We start from the raw sequence: 26,374 nt of genomic DNA on the forward strand, positions 1-26,374 counted from the left end.
TTTCTTCTCCAACAGTCATTGTAAGCCCTTTATAATGTACTAAAAATAGTGCAAAGCAAAATGCAATCAGGCTGTTGAAAACCTGTCATTCAGCTCAGTCCAAGCGCTCCATTTCATTTATGGAAGAGAAATATTTGTTTGGTGATAAGAAAAATTAATTTTTTAAGCAATCTCAGTGTTAGAAATGGAACAAGATAAGGAAATGAAAAGGGGATGCCATCATCCATAGCACACACTCTTAGGTGCTGATTACATAGGAGGCACTCAGAGTACAAAGAGGAGTAAGATTACAGAGTATCTGTGAGACAAAACATTTATAATAAAGAGAATTTATTCTACAATACAATACAACACAAGTACATGAAGAGGACCAGGTAATACACAGATGAGTGTGGCAGGAGTTCAAAGCCCAGAGAGTCAGTAAGGTCTCATGTCACCCTAGAAATCTTTGTGAAATGCAGATTTCTGAACTTGATCTTAAAAGGAAAAAAAAGAAGGTGGAAAGAATAAAGGGAGGGGCAGTCCAGACAAGGAAAACACCACACAGGAAATTGCTATCCTTCACCATTAGGGTTACCAGCATGTAGTTTCAGAAGCAATGCCCTAATGACAGGAAACCAAGACAGGGACCAGCATCCCCGATATCAGACATACTGTTTAAATAGATAGAGGAGTTTAAGTTGAGGCACCCAGGAAGTATTTAAAAGGGATGCAGAAATGAGTACTAAAAGCAATTTGTGTCTATTTGGTAATCATGCATACAGAAATAATAGCCAAGGTCAAAGAGCAGCCTAGCAGCTGAGATATTGCAAAGAAGGGGCAGACACAAAAGAACAAAGGAGGAAAGCAACATCATACTGTTTGGCTCACCACTACAGAGCTGAAGGACATCAACAAAGGAAATGCAGAAGGAAAAATGAGAAAGGCACAAGAAGGAAGAGGGTATTTCCCAGAACGCGCTGTCAATAACACAGCGTGCTCTAGAGAGGTCATAGAGACTGAACAACCAGAAAAGGCCATTGAGGAGGGGAAATCTCAAAGCAAAATCTGAAAAGTCACAGAGGGAGCCTCAAGACAGGGAAGAGAACAAGGAGTTAGTAAACCAGGAGGAGAATGCCGCTTGTTAAAAAATAAAAAGTGAACTGTGAGAAATGAAGGGAAAATGGCAGCTAAGTCAAGAGAAGATTCTTTAAATATAGAAACAATCTTATATTCTGAAGAGAAGAGGAAGAAAGGCTGGGATTCATTCATTCATTTAGCAGGCATTTATAGAGCACAAAATACTCCTGTTCAGGCACCACTGAGCTTGCGGCCCTCCTCAGACTTACATCCTATGGATGAAAATCAGTTGAGATGGAGGTACATGAAGACATATAGAGACACACAGCACCGAGGCAGAGGTGGAGTATGGCTGATTTATTTGTAAGTAAACAAAACCAAAGTGAGAATATGGAATTAAGAGTACAATGTGAACCATTTCAAAACAACCACTGTAAGAAGTGGATTACGGAAGGTGACAGTCCACAATTTTAAAACTACAAATTCATTTGGAGTTCACTAGCAATTAGAGGACATCATCTGGTCCATCTCTAATTTCAGGACTTTTCCCACTAATTCTGGAGAGGGGAAGCAGGAGGAGGCATAAACAAGTTAAGACGGTGATGACAGGAGGTTTGAGAATTGGCAAAATCACTTATCAAGAGGTAAAGGGAATCCAGGATGCTCCTTTGGGCCGCATTACTGTGAATGATTGTGGCAGAGACCATAACTGCCTCAGAATATTCCTTCTCTTCTTAACAACAGAATCCTGAGCAGGGGGGAGGGGGGAGGGTTTCATTTTGTTTCATTTTTGGTTTTTACTTTGTTTTGCTTTCTGTTTTTTGTTTTACTGGGCCCATTACTGTCCAGGTGAAAAACTATATATCCCAGACTCCTTTGCAGCAAAATGTGGTTTTAAGATTAAGTCTGGCCAAGGAGATGTGTATTAGACCTTTATAAGTTACTTGCAGGGAGTCTCCTTAAAACAGAAAGGGCTCGATCCTCTGCTTCTTGTCTTTCTCCATCCTGCCATCTGGATCAACTGAGGAACTGCTGAATAAAATTTTAGCAGCCACCTAGGATCATCAAAACAAGAGCAACAGCCTGAAGGAGGCTGGGTCTCCCATGACTCCATGAAGCAAGCCTCCCATTCTACCACTTCATTGCCTGCTTACAGATTTCTTTCATGTGAAGAAAACTTCCATTTTACATCACTATTATTTGGGGTTGCCCTATCCTATAGAGAGAAACTAAATTTTAATTAATGATCAGGCTGGCTGAGACAATCTAGATAGGAATTAGAAGAGGATTTTAAAGAGAAACAGGCATGCATCAAAATGCAGGAAGTAAAACTTTTGCCCATTCATTCATTCATTCATTCAACATGGATGGAACATCAATATAAGAAATTCATAGCCTGACACATGGTAAGGGCTCAATATGATGTTAATGGTGATAGTAATTTGGATAAACCAATAGTCCTTTAAGATTTGACAAGATCTACACTGCTAAAAAATATACAATGTGATACGTATATTTAAATGAATGAATGAAACCACCTTCCAGCACAGATTTTTTGATATGTAACCTCAGCATTTTTGTGGCTCAAAGAGCAGTGTGATGAGGGGAAAGGCTTTATTATCCACATTACTGCTCCTCTAAACCAATACTTTCACTAAGGTAGTATCTATGAAGGCATTTTTGAAAAGAATGATGCAGTATGAAAACGTATAGTACAATTAAGTTATTAATAATCAAAAATTTACTTTAGCAATTTCTATATATAACATATATATATTAACCTCGTTCTATCTACAAATACTTAGGTACTAGGAACTGATACTCTTTCCTTTTCTCATCCAATCTCCTATGGCATTTTAACTCGATGAAGTCAGTTTGATATTCAACTCAAAGCCCTCATGATTACTAATCCATAGGTTGCAAAAAAAGGAGAATCCAAACTACCTATTGTAACTAAACAGTTTAGTTATTGGAATTCCACAACACTATGGGGTACTAAATCATGGGACACTGCCTTTGGCTCTAATTTACAGAAATTTATATAAAGAGAGAAAGTCAGGAACGTGGAAATAAGGAAATGAATAGTATTACCTCAAGTATTTCTCAAGCTATGACACTGATGTAGTTCTGGGATACACAAACAGATTTAAGAAAAGGCTGTGAAGAACTTCCTCGTTATACTATAAAGACAACAAATTTTTAAATCAAATATCCTAAGGCAATCTCAAAGAGAAATGTAAGAATAGAGAACACGATTTCAAATGCAAGAGAACTTTTTCTTTACAAAAATATATAATACCTTCCATTTTAAAGAACAGAGAACAACGTAGACTGGTCTCAACTCTTCAAACATTAAATCAGTAGTACTAGAATTGCTTTTTCAAAAGGGTTTCAATTATGGCAGAAGATGGAAGATACCTGATCCTGGATATATGAAACCCAAGTGCTCCAAAGGTACCTGGAAATCCTGAAGTTAAGTACGAAGAGAAATTGATACAAACAGGATCCTAAGAAGATAGGATAATTAAATACAGCACGGTACATGAAAGGGACTCAGGAAAAGAAAATTAACATTAGGTAAAAACTAAGGAAATTTGAATAAATGATGCAACCAATAATAAACTAATAATAATGTATTAATATTGATTCATTAATTATATGGGAATTCTCTTTACTATTTCAATTTTCTGTAAATATAAAGCTGTTTTAAAAAAAAAAAGTCTATAAATTTTTTAAAGTCCTGGAGCAAGGAAAAGAGAACTAAAAACTATTCCATAAAGTAATGATTCGGCAATTACTCCAACAAGGGTCATTAGAGCCCAAAAGTCTGTTTGGACTTCAGGTATAAAGCCAAGAAAAAAGCCCACTGCAACAGAAGGCAAAGATAATTCTATTTCATCTTGGAGAACCATATTATATCAAGATTTTCTTTTAGTTAAGAAGTGCAAGGACAATAGAACAGCAAATACCAAGAAATCCAATTTCTTTTTATTTCAGAATTCCAAAATTTAAATCCAATTTATTTAAACAGAAAAAGAAAACATTTCACCAATTTCCCTCCCCACCATACCCACCTCTGGCAACCACCGATCTGTTCTGTATCTATAGGTTTGTTTTGTTTTACATTTCATATATAGAAGACCTCATACGGGATTTTTCTTTTGCTTATTTAATTTAGCATAATGACCTCAAGGTCCATCCATGTTGCAGCAAATGACAAGATTTCATTCTATTTTATAGCTGAATAATTACATTATAGATATATAATATACACATATATACATATATAATATACATATGTATGCATACACACCAAAATTTCTTTATCCATTCATCCATCAATGGACACTTAGGTTGCTTCCCTATCTTGGCTATTGTAAATAATGCTGCAATAAAAATGGAGATGTTTATAGCTGTTTAAATTATAAATCAGTGCTTTAGTTGTCTTTGGATAAATACCCAGAAGTGGAATTGCTGGGTCTATTGTAGCTCTATTCTTAATTTTCTGAGGAATCTCCATACCATTTTCCACAATGGCTGCACCAATTTATATTGCGACCAACATGTAAGAGAGTCCCTTTTCTCCACATCCTCATCAACACTTGTTATTTCTTGTCTTTTTGATAATAGCCATTCTAACAGGCACAAGGTCATCATCTTACGGTAGTTTTGATTTGCATTTCCTTGATGATTATTGACATTTACCATCTTTTCATGTACCTGTTGGTCATCCATGAGTCTTCTCTTGAAAAGGTCTATTCAAGGGTACCTAGTTGGCTCAGTTGATAGAACATGTGACTCTTGATCTCAGGATTCTAAGTTTGAGCCCCATGTTGGGTGTAGAGTTTACTTAAAATATAAACTCTAAAAAAAAAAAAAAAAAAAAAATAGAAAAAGGTCTTCTACCCATTTCTTCATTGGATTTTTTTTTGCTATTGAGTTGTACAAATTCTTTGTATATTTTGGATATTAGTCCCTTATCAGATATAAGATTTGCAATTGTTTTCTCCCATTCAGGAGGCTGTCTTTTCATTTTGGTGATGCTATCCTTTGCTGTACAGCTTTTTAGATTGATGTCCCAACTCATGCTTTTGGTATCAGATTCAAAAATCAGCACCAAGACCTATGTCAAGGAGCTTACTGCCTATGTTTTCTTCTAGGAGTTTTATGGTTTCAGGTCTTATGTTTAAATCTCTAATCCTTTTTGAGTTTATTTTTTTTGTATAGTGTAAGATAGTGGTCCAGTTTTATTCCTTTGCTTGTGGATGTCCATTTTCCTTACACCATTTATTGAAGAGACTGCATTTTCCCCATCTGTATATTCATGGCTCCTTTGTCATCGATTAATGACCATGTATGTATGGATTTATTTCTGAGCTCTCTAATGTGTTCTATTGACTTATGTGTCTGTTTTTATGCCAATACGATACTGTTTTAATTACCATAGCTCTGTAATATATTTTGAAATCAGAGACTGTGATGTATCCAGCTTTGTTCTTTATCAAAATTGCTTTGGCTATGCGGGGTCTTTTGTGCTTCTGCAAAATTTAGGATAGTCTGTTCTATTTCTGTGAAAAATGCCTTTGGAATTTTGATAGGGATTGCATTAAATCTGTACATTGTTTTGAGCAGTATGGACCTTTTAACAATATTAACTCTTCTAGTCCATGAGCACGGAATATCTTTCCATTTGTGTCTTCTTCAGTTTTTCATCAATGTCTTACAGTTTCCAATATACAGATCTTTCACCTTCTTGGTTAAATTTATTCCTAGGTAACTTTATTCTTTTTGATGAAATTGTGAATGGGATTATTCTCTGAATTTCTCTGATAGTTCATTATTAGTGTATAGAAATGAAGTAATTTTTGTGTACTGATTTTTAATCCTGCAACTTTTACTGAATTTGTTTATTAGTCCTAACAGTTTTTTGGTAGAGTCTTTATGGTTTTCTATATATAATATCACATCATTTACAAATTTTGATAATTTTACTTCTTCCTTTCCAACTTGGATGCCTTTCTTTCTTTTTCAAGAAGCCTAACTGCCATGTCTAGAACTTCCAGTATTATGTTGAATGTAAGTGGCAAGAATGGGCATCCCTGTCTTGTTCCTGACCTTAGAAGAAAAGCTTTCAGCTTTTCACAGTTGAGGGTGGTGTTGTCATATATGGCCTTTATTATGTTGAAGTGTTTCCTCTATCCCCACTTTCTTGAGTTTTTATATAAAGGGATGTTAAATTTTGTCAAATCCTTTTTCTTCATCTTATTGAGATGATCTTAGGATTTTTATCCTTCATTTTGTTAATGTGGTGTGCCATGTTAACTGATTTTTGGATGAACCATCCTTCCATTTCTGGAATAAATCCCACTTGATCACCGTGTATGATCCTTTAATATATAGTTGAATTCGATGTGCTAATATTTTATTGAGGATTTTTACATCTATGTCTATCAGGGATATTAGCCTGTAACTTTCCTTTCTTGTGGCATCCTTGTCTGGTTTTGGTGTTAGGGTAATGCTGGCCTTGTAAAATGAGTTTGGAAGAACTCCCTCCTCTATTTTTTCTAAGATTTCTAGAAGGATTGATATTAACTTTCTTTGATTGTTTAACTGTGAAGCCATTCTGGTCCTGGACTTTTGTCGGGAGGTTTTTGAGTCCTGAGTCAATCTTCTTACTAGTAATTGATTGGTTCACATTTTGTATTTCATCATTATTCAGTCTTGGTAGATTTTATGTTTCTAGGAATTGACCTATTTCTTTTAGGCTGTCCAGTTTGTTGGCATATAGTTGTTCACAGTAGTCTCTTATCCTCTGTATTTGTGGTACCAGCTGTAACATCTTTCATTTCTGATTTTATTTGAGTCCTCTTTTTTTTCTTGGTGAGTCTATCTAAAGGCTTATCAATTGTTTATCTTCTCAAAGAATGAGCTCTTTCATTGATCTTTTCTGTTGTCTTTTTTAGTCTCTATTTCATTTATTTCTGTTCTAGTCTTAGTTAATTCCTTCCTTCTACTAACCTTGGGCTTCACTTTTTCTTCTTTTTCTAGTTTTTTGAGATGTAGTTAGGTTGCTTGAGACTTTGTTTCTTAAGGTAGGCATTCATCATTATGAACTTCCCTCTTTGAACTGCTTTTCCTGCATCCCATAAATTTTGTTAGGTTACATTTCCATTTTCATATATCTCAAGGTGTTTCTCTTTTGATTTCTTCTTTGGCTCATTGTTCAGTAGCATGTTACTTAATCTCTATGCATTGTGAATTTTTCAGTTTTCTTCATGTAATTTCTAGTTTGACACCATTGTGGTCAGAAAAGCAACTTGATATAATTTCAATCATTTTAAATTTCTTAAAACTTGTTTTGTGACCTAACATGATTTATCTTGGAAAATGTTCCATGTACATTTGAGGAAAATGTGTATTCCGTTTCTTTTCCATAAAACATTCTATACATATAAGTACAACTAACATGTCCTTCAAAGCCAATGTTTCCTTATTGATTTTCTCTCTGATCTATCCATTGATATAAGTGGGGTACTAAATCCCCCAACTCTTTATCATATTGCTATTTCTCACTTTGGATCTGTTAATATACATAAAGATGTAGATCCTATTCACATCTCTAAATCAATTATTTCAAAAATGTAGTCTTACAGCTCAGTTGGTAAAAGGTTTATGTTTTTTTTTTTTTCTTTTTTTCATTGAAAAAGAAACTAAGACTTAATGATATTTAACATGTAGAGGAGCACTAGTACTTCACTTGTCCTTGCAGTAGATGATCATGAGTTATCTATTATAAATAAGATTTCCTAAGGAAGAAGTGTTAGCTCCACACAAAGGCATAAGCAGTGCACTCTTACTCACTGCTCTCTCAATATATTATGAATGATGCAGTTTACCTGTGCCCAGTAAAGTAAAATGACACATTTTTACATGAACTAATCTTCACAAATGGCTGAGTAGCTTAAAAATATTCTTCAACACATACTGAAGACAATACAAATTCTGCAAAAGCATAATTGTATGTAAAGACGACAGAATTAATCATTCTTACCCCCTAAAACTAGCTCTTAAGCTTCAGATACAATCTTACCAGTTCTGAGAAGGCCCTGGTGGATGGAGGGAGGGAGGAAAAAGGGGAAAGAGGGAAAGAATGATAGGAAAAGGAAGAAAGGAGAGAAGGAAAAAAGGATGATAGTAAGATATAAACTGTGGATTTACATCAATTACCACAAATGAATAAATCTACCCTTAAGTATATAAAGTAGTAGATATCAACTTCATTGTATATCAGCATCACAGATTTTTTAAAAAAACCAATCTCCTTCCCTAGAAATTCTGATTCAACATGCTGGCAGTTGGGCCTGTGCATGATATCATGATTTTTTCAAAACCACCATAAGAGAGTCTAATAGGTAATCAAAGTTGAGAACCACTTGTATGGTGCCTTGAGATATTAACTAATGGTAGTAGAAAGCCATAATTAATAGCATCATTTTTTTTTTAAGTAAGCTGCATGCTAGGCCAATATGGGATTTAACTCATGACCCTAAGATCAAGACCTGAGCTGAGATCAACAGTCGGACACTCAAATGACAGCCCCGAATAGCATCATTATTTTTAAATACTGTTTATTTCGTATTTATAATATTTTTAATTGCTGTTTTCTAAAATTTTTATGTATCACAATGATTACTTGTAACTTTATTAATATAAATTGGGTTTTTCTTTAACCAATATGGTATGAGATCAAAAAAGAATTGAAGACCAGCACTCTAAATGAAAATACATTGACATAAAACACAATTTGCAATAGAAAAAAATTACTGAAATGCATTAGCAAGTTATCAAGTGTTTAATGATAGATCTCTGTTTAAAAAAATTTACTGGAAATCAGGTAAAATTGAGTATTAGACAAAACATATGCCAGTCATTAAATGTAACAGCTATGTTGTCAGAGGACCCAGGACCACTATTACAAATCTCATCCCTAAAAGTATTTCAGTTAAACAATAAAAACTCTAGGGTACTGAATTTTATTTTTATATTGTACAAACTTCTATATTTAAGAGCAAGATTTTTTTTCCAAGTGTGCACAGGGAAATCAAAACTGTCAAGTCAATTCATTCTTTGAGGAAATAAATTGCATGTGGAAAAAGCAGAACTGTTAAAAAGCTCTGAACAAATATTTCATACCAGTATATTAAAATCATCAAATTAGCAATGAACTAAGCATTGGTAAGTCATATATAAGAAACTGCTTCAGAGAAAGTAAGGAGTAGACATAAACAGATACTTCCCTGAGAAATTCCTTGCTCTACCCACCAAGAGTGACCAGTCAATATGCCCCAGTTGCACTAGAATAATAATAAATTGTGCCCCCTTCCATGAGCAAAGGGCCCTGGTTTAAGGAATAAGTTAGATGGTCTTTCTGCCATCTACCTTCACTTCTACCCCATCTCTTTGTTTCAGTCTTCAGCAAAACTCACTTCAATGAAGTTTTCAACCCACCACCTCCTGGAAATAACTATTGTCTCAGTCATCAGTGACCTTCTATTCTAAAATTCAACAGCTAAATACAGTTATTTCATTGTGTGTGTGTATATATATACATATATGTAAATATATACACCATAATTCTTTATCAATTCATCCATCAATAGACACTTAGGTTACTTCCATATCTTGGGTATTATAAATAATGCTGCAACAATGTGGAGGTGTTTATGTTTTTCTGAATTAGTATTTTTGTTTTTGAATAAATACCCAGAAATTGGATTGCTAGGTCATCTGGTAATTCTATTCTTAATTTTGCAAGGAACCTCCATACTGTTTTCAATAGTGGCTGCACCAATTTATATTGCCACCAACAGTACATAAGGGTTCCCTGTTCTCCATAGATTTGCAATTGTTTTCTCCCATTCAGTAGGTTGTCTTTTCATTTTGGTGATGCTATCCTTCACTGTACAGCTTTTTAGTTTGATGTCCCAACTAATGCTTTGCTTTCAGATTCAAAAAAATCATCACCAAGACCAATGTCAAGGAGCTTACTGCCTATGTTTTCTTCAGGAGTTTTATGGTTTCAGGTCTTACATTTAAGTCTAATCCGTTTTGAGTTTATTTTTTGTATATGATATAAGATAGTGGTCCCTTTTTATTCTTTTGCATGTGGCTGTCCAGTTTTCCCAACATTATTTATTGAAGAGACTGTCCTTCCCCCATTTTATATTCATGGCTTCTTTGTCATGAATTAATTGACTACATAAGCATGGGTTTATTTCTGGGCTCCTTATTCTTTCCACTGACCCTTTTGTCTGTTTTTATGCTAATACCATATCATTTTGATTACTACAGCTTTCTAATATAATTTGAAATCAGGGAATGTGATGCCTTGAGCTTTTTCTTAAGATTACTTTCACTCTTGAGGGTCTTTCATGGTTCCATACAAGTTTTGGTTTGTTCGTTCTATTTCTGTGAAAAATGGCATTGGAATTTTGATAGGGATTGCATTAAATCTATATGTTCCCCTGGATAGAATAGGAATTTTAATATTAATTCTTCTAATCCATGAGCATGGAATTTCTTTCCATTCATTTGTGTCTTCTCCACTTTCATCACAGTACTATAGTTTTCAGTGCACATGTCTTTTACCTCCTTGGTTAAATTTATTCCTAGGCTTTTTATTCCTCTTGATGCAACTGTAAATGGAATGGTTTCCTTAATGTCTCTGATAGTTCATTATTAGGGGGAAAAACAGATTTTTGTGTATTGATTTTGCATCCTACAACTTTACTGAATTTATTAGTTCTAACAGTTTTTTGATGGAGTCTTTAGACTTTTATATACATAATATGTCATTTGGAAATTGTGACAGTTTGACAGCTGCCTCTCCAATTTGGATGCCTTTTATATATTTTTCTTGCCTAATTGCTCTGGCTAGCACTTCCAATACTATGTTGAGTAAATGGTATCTTGATAATTATAAATTAAGAAAAATCTAAAGAAACTGGAAATACTCTGCAGAAGTGCAACTAAATAGTTTGGAAATATTTTTTATGAGATTAAGGCTTTTCAAGTTAAATGGAGGTTTCTATCTAGTACCTATTTAGGGAATTAAAAAATCCACATATTACACCAGAGAGGCCTACAAACCTTGTTCTATATCTAGTTATTATCTTTCAACCTTCAGGTTAAAAGTATATTTAGATTCTGAAAGGTTTAAATCAGTTTCTATGAAGAGCATGGCCTCCCACAATGGAACCATAATGGTTCTGTCCAAGTTTGATGCTCCTCATAGACAAAAACTGTCCCTAAAAACAAAATGCTCCTGATAAATTTTCACAGGAATCCACTATGCCAGAAATGCATTTTACACCCAGTAAGCTTCTGTTGTGTAAGTAGGGGGAATAGGAAAGGGAAGTCTAAAAATCTTTAAGTCTTTCTGGACATAAAAGAAAAGGCCACACCAAGAAATATTTTTTTTCCCCCACTTTTGCAAAGGTTAGCCTAACTATACTTGTTCCCAAAAAACATTCTCACTATAACCCAAATGAAGAAAGCTGAATTCATGTTGGAACACTGACACCTTTCAAGTTGCTGACAGAATTCAAAGCTGCTCCATCAACGGCCCTTTGCCCTGCTGACCTGGGCTACAATAAACTATGTTTCCCCGTCAATCAATAAATCAATCACTGCCTAGCAAACTGTAGATGTAGTGTCATAACCTTAAGGGTTCATCATGAAATACTAAAAAATTATAGTCCCTCACATTGGTTTTGACATGTTGACAGCTAGGTTCACAACAGTACTCACACCTGAAAAGTCAGTTCATAACATTTTCTGAAGGCAGAATCCATTTAAGTTTGGCACATGCTTCTAAAACAGAAGGCCTACCTTTTATCCCTAGGCTACTCCTGCAACCTCAACTATTTCTGATTACCTCAAAAAGCACAGAATCCCTTTAACTGGCCATCAGTGAAGGCCAACAAGGTTCAACATGCCAATAAATACTCCCTTTCTTAATACCTTCTCTAGATTTTCTCTTTGGGCTTGATTAGGTACCATGAGAACTACCTGGAGGTTGGGGCGGGGGGCTTCATATGTAGCAATATTATAAATAATGACAGTATAGAGAACTTTTAATATTCCTTACACAGGATTTTTGACTCAAAGGAATACCAATATTTATAATCAAAATAAGTCCAAATTAAGCTAAATTGGGATATATTCAAACCACAGTCTGATATTCTCTGAGGCCTCTAGTTGCAGAGAAAACAAGTGACGCTTATTTGGAGTTCCAGAGTTTCCTAGGCACGGAGTCAATGTCCTTCTCAAATGGACACTGATTACATAGCACACAATCAGGTCATCAAAGCACTTCTGAATAAGTCTTTTTGTTCACTCTTTAATAAAATAAATAAAAAGAAATACACAGATTTTAATTCCAGAGAATCATGTACCATGAAATAATTCTGATGACACACACACAGTCCATCATATCAGGAGGCAAAACCACAGTGGAAGAAATCTTACTAAACTCAAGATAAATAAACACTTTTAGCTCATGAACACTGTGGGCTTTTAAAGAATTCAAGAGGAACTTCTATCAGTAGGCAGAGCTTTGACAACAAATGACCTGCACTAGGACAAGGGTAAACATTCTCACATGCTAACAACTAACACTTCAGTGGCCTTTACGCAGGTCCAAGTAAAGTAAACAGGTCAGATTTCTCAACTCCTGGCTTTTCTCTTTTTCATAGAAATGATATATACACAAAAGAATCTATAAGCAAAGCTATCTAAAGGTTTGCTTTTGTTTTTAATAGAGAAAGAAGAGAAACAATGCATTAGCATAGATTTATGCTGTGTCCCACAGAGTAGGACAGCTCTATATCCTTCAATACCAATCTCCAAGATAAAAGTAGAAAAAGGTGCTAAATGAATACATTATACAACCATTTGTGTGAACATTTTATTAAGAAAATATATACGTATATTTTGGCAAATGCCAAGCATATCTATCAAAGAGGAAAGGTGTTAGAACACAAAAATAGAAGGGAACATTAATTTTATCTGTTAATCTTTTATGTCTTATAAATCTAGCACCTTGTGCTTATATAGGATTTTTAAAAAGGGAAATAAAATTTTAACCAATGGAAAGAAAAGAACATGCCAGGCAAAATCCCCCTCCCCAAAAGATGTTGGCCAACAATCATTGACCACACTGGAATAGAACAGAATTACTAAAATAGTGCATTATTTGAGTTTTAGAGTAAAAATGAAAAGGAGATTATTTGTGGACTATCTAGCAATCTTTCCTCCCCAAACTAACAAGTAAATTACACTATTTAAACTGAGTGTTTTTAAGTGCTTGTTAAGAAGCTGGGGAAGGTGACTTACAACCAGATTCTCAGGACCGCAAATAAAGATGCAACTCACTCTACTTTATAGAACAGAACGTAGGGTTTTTTTTCCCCCAGCACTGAAATATGTCATAGAAAACTCGGGAAATACTTGTTCTTCAAAGCTTGGGGTAAGATTTTTATGTATCAGTGTTACATTTAAGAATACACCCAAGTCCTAATTCTGTTAGTATTTTCCTACTGTTCTCACAAAGAACTTTTCTCTTCAATAGTTACACAAAACCAGTAAAGGAAACCTCATTGAAAACGGAGTGGGGAGCTCTGCAGGGGCGCTCTAGCGCACGTGTGCTCGCGGTGCCCGCCCCCGCTCCTCTCTCACACTCGGCCTGCAATTCCAGCAGAAAGACGGAAGGTTAAGAATTATTTTGACAAGGGAGGGCACTTTTCACACAGGAATTTTATTTCCTGCCTTTTAGAAAAAGAAGGGAAGATCCCTCCCTGCCCCAGCAACAAGGCACTAACCACCTCCTGCAGCCAGCGAGAAACCAAAACTTCGAACTCTTGCTCTTCTCCAGTGAAATTCCATTCAAAGTAACTCTCCCCAATTTTCTCCTTAAACCTAGTAAAAGCTGACCTTGCCTTTGTCTCTTCAGACTTGCCCATAGTTCACCATAGTTTACTTGTCCCCAATTGCAATTTCTCTGCCATTCCCTGATAAACTCATTTTGCTGGTAAAGTAACTGGCTATTTTATTTTTAAGGTTGACATTTGCCAGAAATGAACATAGAAAAAGGTGTAATAAGCTAAAAACCAATTATCTTAGGAGAATGAGAATCAAAAGGGGAGAGAGAAATCATTAACTTTTTCTGTATTTGCCTTTATATCATATAAATGCTGAGACCAACTCTGCACTCCATTCAAAAGCTCTTTAAGGAAGAGGTTGGGAGGGGGAATTTGTGAGCAAAACTAGCAGATTAAATCAGATTAGAAACTGAAAACAGGCTGGGATACACCTCAAAATGATAGTTCTGTTCTATTAGAAAAGAAGTTGACAAAGGCAGGTGGGGTGTAGCACCAACCACATGCTAGTTAGAAGAAAGCAATCTTTGCATTTTGATTCATTTATTCACAAATTCATTTAGTATTTGTTTACCAAACTTTATAAAGGATTTTAACAGCATGCACAATCCACTTTTTAAGTAAAGAGCTGCAGCACTTAAATTAGAACAACCTAGTGGTTCAACAGGGAAAACAAAGGGGTTTCCCACTTAGATGAAAATTGAAGATACAGATGGTAATCAATGTCCTGCCTCACACCGTATGGTTAAATTAATTCTAGAAGAGTGTATACCATATACACAGTAATTTTATGGGATAACTATACCATTTTATGGTATCTAACTATACATGGTATATACATCTATATATGATATATATATATACTTATAGTTATGAAACTTACATAGTTATGAAACTATAAAACTAATATAAAACTGAAGAAATTTATCTAAAGATCAAGTGAAGAAAAATTTTCTAGGTCAGTGTGCAAAGCAAGAAATCATAACCGAGGGACGCCTGGGTGGCACGGTCGCTTAAGCGTCCAACTGTCCAACTCTTGGTTTTGGCTCAAGTGTGATCTCAGGGTCATGAGATTGGGCCCGTGTCGGGCTCCATGCTCAGCACGGAGTCTGCTTAGGACTCTCTCTCTCTTTCAAATAAATAAATAAATCTTAAAAGAAAAAAAAGAAAAGAAAAGAAAGAAGTTAACCAAAAATACTGGTATCATTACTAGGCTCAGGTTTTGAAGGCCAGGCTCTGTGCTCATTTCCATATATCCTGCACCAAGCAAAATGCCTGGCACACAGAGGTGTTCAGTAACATTGACCAAATATGTGAGCGACTGCAGAGCATATCCCGTTTTGGCAGGGGCTGTGTCAGGCCCTAGGTTTTCCAGTTACCATCTCAACTCCTCGTGGGTTCTAGTCTCCTGGCCTGGTCCAGACTGGTTCCCTATTCTGTGGACATGCCAGGCACCTTCATAGATCTCATGTCTTTGTTCGTGGTTCTCCTTTTGCCTTAAATGCTCTTCAGAATAACACAGTGGTTAAGAACATCAACTTTAGAATCCCACAGACATAGTTCAAATCCCAGTTTTGTCATTTTTTACCTGTGTGACTTTGAGATATTTAAGAAATTTAACATGTCTGAGTCCATAAAGTGTGGGCTATAATAATGGGAGATTCAGTGAAAAAAAAAAAAAAAAAAAAAATATATATATATATATATATATATATATGAAGAGCGTAGTATGGTGTCTGAACAAAATAAATACTCAAACATAGCTGTCTACTCTGGAAAAGACCTACTTATTTTTCAAAACTTAGAGAAAATATTTTACTCCTTCTCCCTACCTCTTGCTCTCTTTTCCCCACTAATCTCATCTATAAACCGTAGTATTTAATTCTTTTTACTAATAGTTACACATTTCTCTTTCAGTAACAGGTTATATACTTTAGGCATGAAGAAAAAAATTTACTTATCCCTTTTATTTTCAAAATTGAGCATAGACCCTGGCACAAATAAGTCTCGAAATAAGTGTTCTATAATATGAACTTAAAAAACCACTCATTGTGTTGTTTCCTGTATCACTAAAGAGTTACCCCCAGAACTCAACACATGCACACATGCTCACAAACTTACCCATCATAATTTTAGAGTGTTCTAACTTTCCAGTTAATCTTTAAGACTTCCTAGGTCTTATAAAATTGCTTCTAATAACATCAGAACCTGTATGAACAGAAACAGAAGTCTTAGAATTGTTTTTTTAATGTGAGGAACAAACCATGAGAGGCTCAATATAGGTGTCCCTCATTTAATGAACCCTATGTTCCAGTCCTAAATCAGCTACAAACTGATTTCTATTTCTTTGGCATTCATTATAAAATAAGACATTGGTGCTCAAATCTCCAAAGAGTTACATGCCAGTTAATAATTAGTAACGTTTATAGTCAAGCTTCCAATGCCAAGAAGGTTCCATGTAAACTACACCCCACCACAACTGCTCCACCCACACATTTATCTGGGAATGATGTGGGCCAAAGGGAGGAAATGTACCTTCCCCCCGGCCCTGCCAGAACACATAAGAAGAATGGTTTTAATATCCTGAGCAATGTCCATGAACCTGGTTGTAACTTTTCTTCTTTCTAGGACTTTAAAAAAGTCTATCAGAATCGAAGGGAATACCAGTGACATTATAAGTTGATATACATTAGCAAACTTACACTGTGAACTACTAGCCCAGATAGCTAAAGGAGGATGAAACCCTGATTTCTAGCACTTGCCAATTTCCATGCTGCAAATGGCCCTGGCCATTTACAACCTAACAAGTGCCTTGCAAATTTCCTGTGTATTTAGTAAGCAGCTGGAGACCCTCTCTTGCAATCACTGCTCTTGAAAAAGAATGATGCTTTGAATCCCTAGATTTCTGGTAACCTTAAAAGACAAAGTATGTCGAGTCAGCTTTATATAAACTCAATGAACTGCAGTCATCAACAGCTTCGTATTACTTCATCTGAGTCTCAGCATGAATACAACCTTTCAAATAGGAAAAAAAAAATGTAAAGTTCCCTATTTCTCAACTGTAAATAAGTAAAATTTAATAATCATTTTAATTTTAAACATCTAGTAGAAAAAGTTTGACTGTCTTACATTTAACCTGGAAGATATTTTAATACTCATGAGTTTAATAATTCCTCTATCATACAGAGACACAGAAGGAAATGTTTAAGTAAATACAAAGTGATCTGTACCAAAGGTGGGGGGGGGTGTTACTTGCCAGAAAAATCTCTACTGACTGCATTCAGTTGTGACACCTAATCCCAGTGACTAACTTTTGTAGTATATCTGGAATCTTTCACTGTTTTATCCAATCAATGATTTAAATTTTAAAGCAGAACTATCCGTGATCTATACAGAAAACAATTTATCATAACACACACCACTTTGTAATTCAACCTCTCTTATACAAGAAAAATAAAACTACAGTGGCATTTGTGGTTATTTATTCACCAAGTATTACTAAACACTTTCTACATGCCTAGAACTGTTCTAGGTTTAAGGGATACAGCAATGAAAATCCTGCCTCAGGGAGTTTACGCTCCTCGCAAGAAGACAGAAAAAATACAAAATAAGTAAAATACATAGGACGTTAGACAATAGTGAACACTAAGGAGAAAAATAAATCAGCGAAGTAGAAAAGGAGAGGGTAGGTAACTACAGAATATCTAGACTCCGAGGAGGTGATCTGTAAATAGGAAGTGAGAGATGGGGCCCAAGGCTCCCTGTGGGAAAAGAAAAGGCCACTGCTTGCCCTGAATGCTCAGAGAAAGATGGGCAAAGTGAATTTGGCCTAGCTAAATAAGAAAGGAGCAGTAGTATAAATAAGGACACAAACATAAATTAATCTGGGGTTTGAAACATAGGTTTCTGACCTTCTGATTATTTACACATTTTTTTTTTTTTAATTTAAAGCAATTAAACGGGGCGCCTGGGTGGCTCAGTCAGTTAAGCGACTGCCCTTGGCTCAGGTCATGATCCCAGGGTCCTGGGATCAAGCCCCACGTCGGGCTCCCTGCTCAGTGGGGCGTCTGCTTCTCCCTCTCCCTCCCCCCAGCTTGTGTGCGCACGCTTGCGCTCTCTCTCTCTCAAATAAAATCTTAAAAAATAAATAAAGCAATTAAATGGAAGTTTAGAGGGAGAGAATCTCAAGCAGATTCTGTGCTGAGCATGGAGCCCCGTGTAGGGCTTGATCTCCCAACCCTGAGATCATGACCTGAGCTGAAATCAAGAGACGCTTAACCGACTGAACCACCCAGGCGCCCCTCATGTGAGGTTCTGAAGTCAACTAATACCTCAATATGCATCCAATGTTATTTTTAGTTCCAAATTGCTATAGAGAGGAGCCTGTGCTATTTCCCATAAAATGTCCTATAATACAAAGTTGGTCAAACATGATGAGTCACTTATCCATAATTTTAATGAGAAATATGACTAATCAATTATCCACTTTTAATTCTCTTATTTGTAGGTTATGTTTAGCATTACAAAAGCAGATTATATAATCTGGTGGGTTCTCAGATCCTTCATCTAGTCCTCTGTGAAAAACTGACATGACTAGAGCCATTCTCAAATGGAGTGGCCACTGGAGAGAAACCACCTTACCCGCCTTTGTTTGAACTGGGCCAAAACCTGTGGAATGGGCAAAATGACAACGGTTTGAGAAGTCAGCAAAACAGACACATAATCGCAAGACTGATGGTTAAGGACTTTGTGAAGATAAAATCAGCAGCCACTCAACACAACCCCGAGCAGCTTAGCTTGTTACAACACCCACAGAAAACTTCTCTAATTTCATGTAATTGCTCCCCCTTCCTTTCCCTCAAAAAAACCTCTTGCTTTCACTCTAAAGCAGGAACACAGGATGGGTATCTACCTGATTCTGTGCTCCCTGAATTGCAATTCTCCAATCCCAAATAAACCCTCATTTGCCTCTCACTGTTCTCATTTTGAGGCTGACACCCCCATCTCCCGGCTATCTGGCATTTGTGGACCTCTCTGCTCACTTGCACGCATCTATCAAAAGGCAAATGAAGGAAAGGAAAGTAAATGGAAACCAATCTCTCATTTTGTTCCTTGACAAAGGTCTTAAATCTTTCTTAGAATGTATAGATGGCATTACCTTATTTCACTGATTTTAAAATAAACATTTTGCACATTTTAACATCTCTAAAATTCATTTTAGGAGGCAACAGAATGTATTGTAGAATCGGTGGTATCTTAGCACTGTGTCAGAGTTTAACTGGCATTTTTTTCCTTCTTTAATTGTCAATAAAACAATTTATCTTAATGACATCACCAATGCAATCAAAACCAGCATTTAAGCTAGTCTTGCTATTTCTTTATACCAGTATCATGAATAGTTGTGAATGTAATAAGGCTTCTAAATAAATCAATTAAAGTTTGTGGAATTAAGATGCCAGAATAAAACATACTAGGTATTAACCAGCAACGATCATAATATTCTCTGCTTTTCTAACAGAAACTAATCTTTATATTTAAAAGCCATTTTTCCCTGTGATGCCATAAGGGGCTGAGCATATTAAGATGGTTATTAATGTTTTGCATTGAATGAAGAAATTAAGTCTCAAAATAAACAACGTGAAGAACAACTGATTAAATAAAACAAACCAACTTGCCAAGTACAATGAGATCCCACATTTAAGGGGAATCTTAACCCCTCCCTGCCCTGAGGCAGGGGTATTAGTCACAGAAAACTTGTTCTAGCACTCAGGAAGGGTAAGCAACAGCGCCCAGGTGGAAGAGGTATGGCATTCCACGCAGAGAAAATACCATATGCAAAAAGGGTCAAACACACACAAAAAATCAGCAATACTACGAATGGGGAAAAGAGGAGTTTAAGAAGGTCATTAGACTGGGGAGGCTCTAATGCCTTGGTAGCCTCTGTAAGGGAATGGGAACCTAAGCCAGACTCGATTGTAAATGCACTGGCATCTGAGTAAATGTTAAGAACAACTAATCATAAACACCTAACCAGGCTTTCCTATGTAAGGCAAATCAAATAATGTCCTTGCCTTGCTTCCATGGCTGCCCTCTAAAAGCTTCGCCCCTAGCTCCTGGCAGCTGAACACTGCTAACTACTTCAGTTTGTGGCTGCCCGATTCAAGGAGATATTTGCTTCAATTAACTTTTGAAAATGTTAATGTGCCTCAGTTTATCTTTTAACAAAGGTAATAGCCATAGAAAAACTCAGAGACAGAGGTAGTAGCCACATAGTAAAATATATTTTAGGCCATTTTAAGTAATGATCACCACCTTCCCCTCACCATTAATTTCAGTTGAAGATTCTGAAGACTCAAATAATTGATATTTTTAAAAAGCTCCATTCTGATATGGCTATTATTGGCCTTACTGCTTGGAGCAATGTCAAGATGTTCCAGATAGCTGTAAGCCTGTGAATGTCTTCTTTAGACTTGACACACTAAAATTAAAATGAAATAGCTTTTAACATTATTTTTGCTAATCAACTCATGTTCTTCACCATTGTGATTCAGCAGGTAGGGCTTCTAAAATTACAGACTGCTCAAAAAGCTAAAAAGAATGTGAGTAAGATTATGAATGAAATCTAAAGACAGGTTAAATCTGCTCCCAAGTACATAAAAGCCCAAGAATTTATCCCATCAGCATCTGAATAATAGGTGCCAACCCAGCAAACTGTCATCTGGAACCCTTCGCAGTTCCTCCCTTTGAGCACTGATACGGCAGGAGCCATAAGGCAGGGCTGTATGAGGAGATAATTAGAGCTCTCATTTCCCCAGGGATTTCAGCCTCAAAAGAATAATAAGGTGCTATTATTTTATTATATAGCAAGTTACACTGTTACACAGACTGTTATACAATAACTTCTCCTGCAATAAGGTAATATTTACTGAATCCTTACTATGTTTCAAGTACTAGAGATTCTCCCCAACTAGCAAAGGAGCTCTAGGAGGACATGAATTTCTAATTGTTCATTGCTATATCCATAGTACCTGGCACAGAGGACATACTTCATAAGTATTCACTGACTACAGAATAAAAAGGAAAACACAAGTTGAAAAATCAAAATATTGCATATGTACCACTTAATCCCTGCAAATTATGGGGAAAATTCTATTACTTTTCCTATTTTGTCAAAGGAAAAACTAAGAGTTGAAAAAGAAAGTAACTTGCCAAATGGCAGAATAAGGCCTGCCTTTCACACCAAAACCACAGTGGTTAACCTCTAAGCTGCCCCTTCCATACCTATGTTGATTTCCTACTTGTGACTACACTTCATACATATCCCAAGTGGTCTGAAGCCCAGAGTTTGATTTAGGAAAAAAACAAAACAAAACAACTCAGGAAAGGCTAAGTGGAAGATTCTCAGTAACCCATCAACAACCACTGAGTTTCCAGCGGGGTAAGAGGCTGCCTAAGAACTTTCAAAGCAGCAGACAACAGACGAGAAAAATTAAGGGAATCTCAAGGATGAAGGACAATTTTGGTGGAGATTTCAGCATTTGAAAGTCCTGTTGTTTGAATGTCTGAAATTTTCCTGAATACTAATGTAAGTCAAGTTTCTTTTTTATATTATACTACTATTCTTCCTTCTATCAGTCTTTTATAATTGTTTCCCAGGAATGCCTGGTTGGCTCATTTGGGAGAGAATGCAATGCTTGATCTCGGGGTCATTACTTCAAGCCCCACATTGGGCAAAGAGATTACTTAATTAAAAAAAAAAAAAAAGTTTTTTTGTTTCCCAATTATATATAATGAATGTATTGATTTTTAAAGTAATATCTATTTTGTCAAATCTAAGCCAGAGCTTACCAGAATGTTTCCCAGAATAATTTTTCATACAACTAGGTCATGACTGTCACTTGGCTGACAGTGACTGCAAGATGCCATTCCAATGTTAGGAATGTTAAAATGGGACAGAAAAGTAAGTCTCTTTAGAATTCATCGAAAACCAGAAACAGCTAGAGAGCATGCAAGCAGGAAAGTTTCTTTTTTATTTATTTATTTATTTATTTATTTGAGACAGAGAAAGCACATGAGAGGGGAGAGGGTCAGAGGGAGAAGCAGGCTCTTCGTTGAGCAGGGAGCCCGATGTGGGACTCGATCCAGGGACTCCAGGATCATGACCTGAGCCGAAGGCAGTCGCTTAACCAACTGAGCCACCCAGGCGCCCCAAGCAGGAAAGTTTCTTAACAAAAGAATCTTATGCTTCCTCCCAAGAGCCTTAACACAAAAGGATACAAAAAGTAGCAGTTCAATAAATATCAACTAAAAATACATAGAACAATTAGTGTTTTACTTTGAAATTCTGTGTATGTAGAGGACTTCTTTAAAAAAAAAAAAAAATCTAGGGCCACTGGGTGGCTCAGTCGGTTAAGCGTCCAACTTGATTTGGGCTCTGGTCATGATCTCAGCACCAGGAGACTGAGCCCTGTGTCAGCTCTGCACTCAGCATGAGTCTGCTTGGTATTCTCTCTCCCCCCCCAAATAAATAAATAAAATAAGGTAAAATAATATCGAAGGTAAACTTTCAATAGAAAGGTGTACTAAAACATTTTTTTTTTAAACAAAAGAACAGATAAACTGGAAAAATGGATCCTTTCTGAACCCCTGGGTTTGCTAACATTTCATGAGAGACTGCATATTTAAAGTTAAAAAAAAAAAGAAAAGAAAGAAACCAACTGGAAAGAATGCATGGGACGTAAGGATTATATCACACAAAGATGTGACTTAGTGCACAGAGGCTCCTACAGATGCTCAACGGTTTGCAAGAAAACAAAAAATAATTTTACTTGCAAAGAGAATTGAGCACTCACTGTAGGTAACTATAATTGTCATGGTTATTGTTGATTTTTCATATTATAGTTAACTTATGTACTATATCACATACATGGTCAAATTAATCTTAATGCACATTGGATCTAAAACCAGCAGTGAACAAGACATAGCTAATACAAAGCTCTAAGTCAAACTTGGTTTTCTTCAAACACAATTATATATATATATATATATATAATAGAGAGAGTATCAAATCAAAGTGAAGTTGAGCTTAAAAGAACTTTAAGTTGTCAAACAAGGAAAAAAAATAGTCTCCAGATGGAAATGGTACACTGCCTATGACAAAGATTCTCTCACTGACCAAACTCAGACTACCTCTTTTTTTGACTACACCAGACTTTTGGACTTCCATGTTCTTTCCACACTGTCCAATTTTAGCAAGAAAGGATTCTGACTCCGTTTAAACAGAACTGCCCCCACCACCAGCCCCACCACACTCCCAGTATCTAATCACCCTCTAGATCAGATCAGATCCTTTTATCCCCCTGCATCCCCTGGATGATCATCTTGGCCTGCCTTCGGCAAGAATCCTCTTAGATCATTTAAGCCACAATCGTCCTACCCCTGATATTTCCTCTCAATAATTTCCCATCCATTGATCCCTACCCCGCTCCTTATCTACAGATTCCCAGCCACCCCTGCTGTATTCAGAGCTGCATCAAATCTCTCTGTCATACTAAGATCCCATTAAAGTGGTCCCTGCAGCAACAGCCATGGCCCCTCCCTTGAATACTTACTGTGCTTTAATGAATGTCACTGAATAATTTTTTCCTTTATTAGTTTGAATATTTCTTTTCTTCAACACCTATTAGATATGAGGAAGAAAGTAAAAGCAAAAAATCCGAGGGGCGCCTGGATGGCTGGTTAAGTGTCTGCCTTCGGCTCGGGTCATGATCCCAGGATTCTGGGATCGAGCCTCGCATCAGGCTCCCTGATCGTGGGGGGTCTGCTTCTTCCTCGCCCTCTGCTGCTCCCCCTGCTTGTGCTCTCTCACTCTCTGTCGAATAATAAAATCTTTAAAAATATATAAAAAATAAAAAATCCTAAAATAGTGGCATTGTTATACATGGGAGGACTTCCTCATTTTTCTATACAACTTTTTATAGAGGGAGAAACAAAAAGTAGTAAAACCAAGAATCAAGCATAAGAAAACACAGAAGTTTGTGGTCAGATTTTTTTTAGCCTGAAAAAAATGGGGAATACCTACAAAAGACCTTGATAAAACTATATATAAAGGAAGCTGAAGTGAGTCTGAATAAATTTGGGGGAATATATGTGAGAGCAGTCAGAGACACACAGGCTAAATGGCAAACAGACTAAAGAGAACAGAAAGAAAAACTATGTGCAGGCCTATCCCCTATTTCGCAGCACAGTGGGGCAGGCCAGGGAGAGGAGGAAAACAGGAACTGATAAACATCTATATTAGGACCCAGGAAGCAAGATAAAATAAATCACAGACCTAACCTTTCTTTTACAGATTTATTTATTTATTGGGGGGCAGGGGAAAGGGGCAGAAGGGAAAAGGGGCAGAGGGAGAGGGAGAAAGTCTCAAGCAGACTCTACAGTGAGCTTGGAGCCTGACGTGGGACTTGACCTCATGACCTGAGCCAAAACCAAGAGTCAGGACACTTAACTAACTGCACCACCCAGGCGTCCCAATCATAGACCTAATCTCTATCTTTGCTACCAAATAGGAAAGTCTCACAAGCACAAATGAATTCTGACCCCAAACAATATAATGGATTCACCTGTTACAACCCTCCTACACTTCTCATTATTCTTGGTAGAGCAAGGTGAACTAGACCAAGAGGTAATACTGGACTTGAGTTCAATTTCACCACCATTAGCTGAACATGGGCTCCATAAGGTCTGGAAGACAATTCTACCTGCAGCATTCAACAAATAATAAACTCAATATGTACCTGTAGCTTTTTAAAAGTCCGTTTCTGGGCCTCAGTTTTCTCATATCTATTTATATAACCATATTTTCTTGTGGTTGGCATTTTTCCGAGCTTGACATAAAGGTATTACAGATAGAAACATTGTATCTGCTCTCAAATATACCAGAATTTAGCAGGAGACAGATGATTAACATAAGGTTAAGTGAGAGAAATAAAATAAATTAAAGTATACAAATAAACCTAGGATTAGCATATGTGGACTCAGGGCCAAGGTTATTCTGAAAATTTTCACCAAAAGTATTGATCTAAAGAATTAAATAATTCGTATCCATTTCTCAAACTAACTGGAATTAAAAATTATATCTGCATGAAATTATAAAACTGATTCATTCAAATTTAAAACTACGTTATTTGAAATAGAGAAAAGGGGAAAATCCCATGTATTTGAATCACATCCAGGGCTCTAATACCCCACTGTTAGCAATAACAACTCCTGTTCTCTAAAAGGTATTAATTTCTGGGGCACCTGGTTGGCCCAGATCATGATCTCCAGGTCCTGGGATCGAGCCCCATGTTGGGTCAGTGGGGAGTCTGCTTCTACCTCTGCCTCTCCCCCTGCCTGTGCTCTCTGTATCTCTCTCAAATGAATAAATAAAATCTTCTTTAAAAAATAATAAATAGAAGGTATCAATTTCTAATCACGAGGCCTGCATTTCTGAAGATTTCCTTCAGGGAAGAATACATACGGATATATAAACCCATACAACTATAAAGGAAATCCACATCTGCCTAAACCAATCATGATTTTTCACTGCTAAATGAAAAAGTTCAGAGATACCTAAGGATAAGTAAGAATATGAAAGAAGAAGAGCAAGGAATTACAGAACTACCACCTCCAGATGATCACAGGGATCAAAGGAGAACTTCCTTAAGAATGATCTTCAGAGATCTGAGGATATTATGAGAGGAAGGAAGGAAGGGAAGAAGGAAGGGAAGAAGGAAGGGAAGAAGAAAGGGAAGAAGGAAGGGAAGAAGGAAGGGAAGAAGGAAGGGAAGAAGAAAGGGAATGCAGGAGGGAGGAGTGGGGAGGGACAAAGAGAAATTATAATTATAATGAAAATCAACACAAGCAGTAAACAATAGCATAGTCACTGAAAAAAGACATTATAGATATAAAAGATACATTAAGGAAATCTAAAATAAAAGGAAAAATTACAGAGAATACTTACAAGAGAAAAAAAGGTATAAGGAAATCCATTAACAAATAAAATTAAGAGAAAACACAATTCAAGGTTTTCCTCTTAAGGAAACTATTACCAAAAAAAAAAATGAAATTTAGTTCCTTAAGCAAAAATTAAGTTTTTTCTTAGCATCTGGTAACGTGTCTCTAACACCTTTTTTGAAAGCAAGTATTTACTCAATTTGTAAGTTACTCTGTTCCAAATTTTCCAATCGACTGGTTTGCTTTTATATTTCATTCATCCTTTAGTTCAAAATTCATTAAGTGGTTGGCGTTTAATACTGAACACCTGTAGTATTACTTTTGGTGAAGAGATTAGAACCAATAAGATTTAGCTTTGTTCTTTGAAGACAAAGTTACAA

General features: G+C 36.2%; 1 protein-coding gene across 11 annotated transcripts in view; it reads right to left on the reverse strand.

Moving 5' to 3' along the window:
• Positions 1-26,374, reverse strand: part of TPK1 (thiamin pyrophosphokinase 1) — a 338,615-nt gene that overhangs the window by 268,063 nt on the left and 44,178 nt on the right. Inside the window, exon 1 of one of the 11 annotated variants that reach the window (XM_078059679.1) lies at positions 16,119-16,139. The exons of the other annotated variants lie outside the window; for them this stretch is intronic. Coding sequence (XP_077915805.1) covers positions 16,119-16,125 — 7 coding nt within the window. The 5' untranslated portion in view covers positions 16,126-16,139. Of the gene's footprint in view, positions 1-16,118; positions 16,140-26,374 lie in introns of those variants that run through there. 11 annotated transcript variants of the gene reach the window in all.

The sequence above is a fragment of the Halichoerus grypus genome, chromosome 12 (assembly GCF_964656455.1).
Source record: "Halichoerus grypus chromosome 12, mHalGry1.hap1.1, whole genome shotgun sequence".
Classification (NCBI taxonomy): Eukaryota; Metazoa; Chordata; class Mammalia; order Carnivora; family Phocidae; genus Halichoerus; species Halichoerus grypus.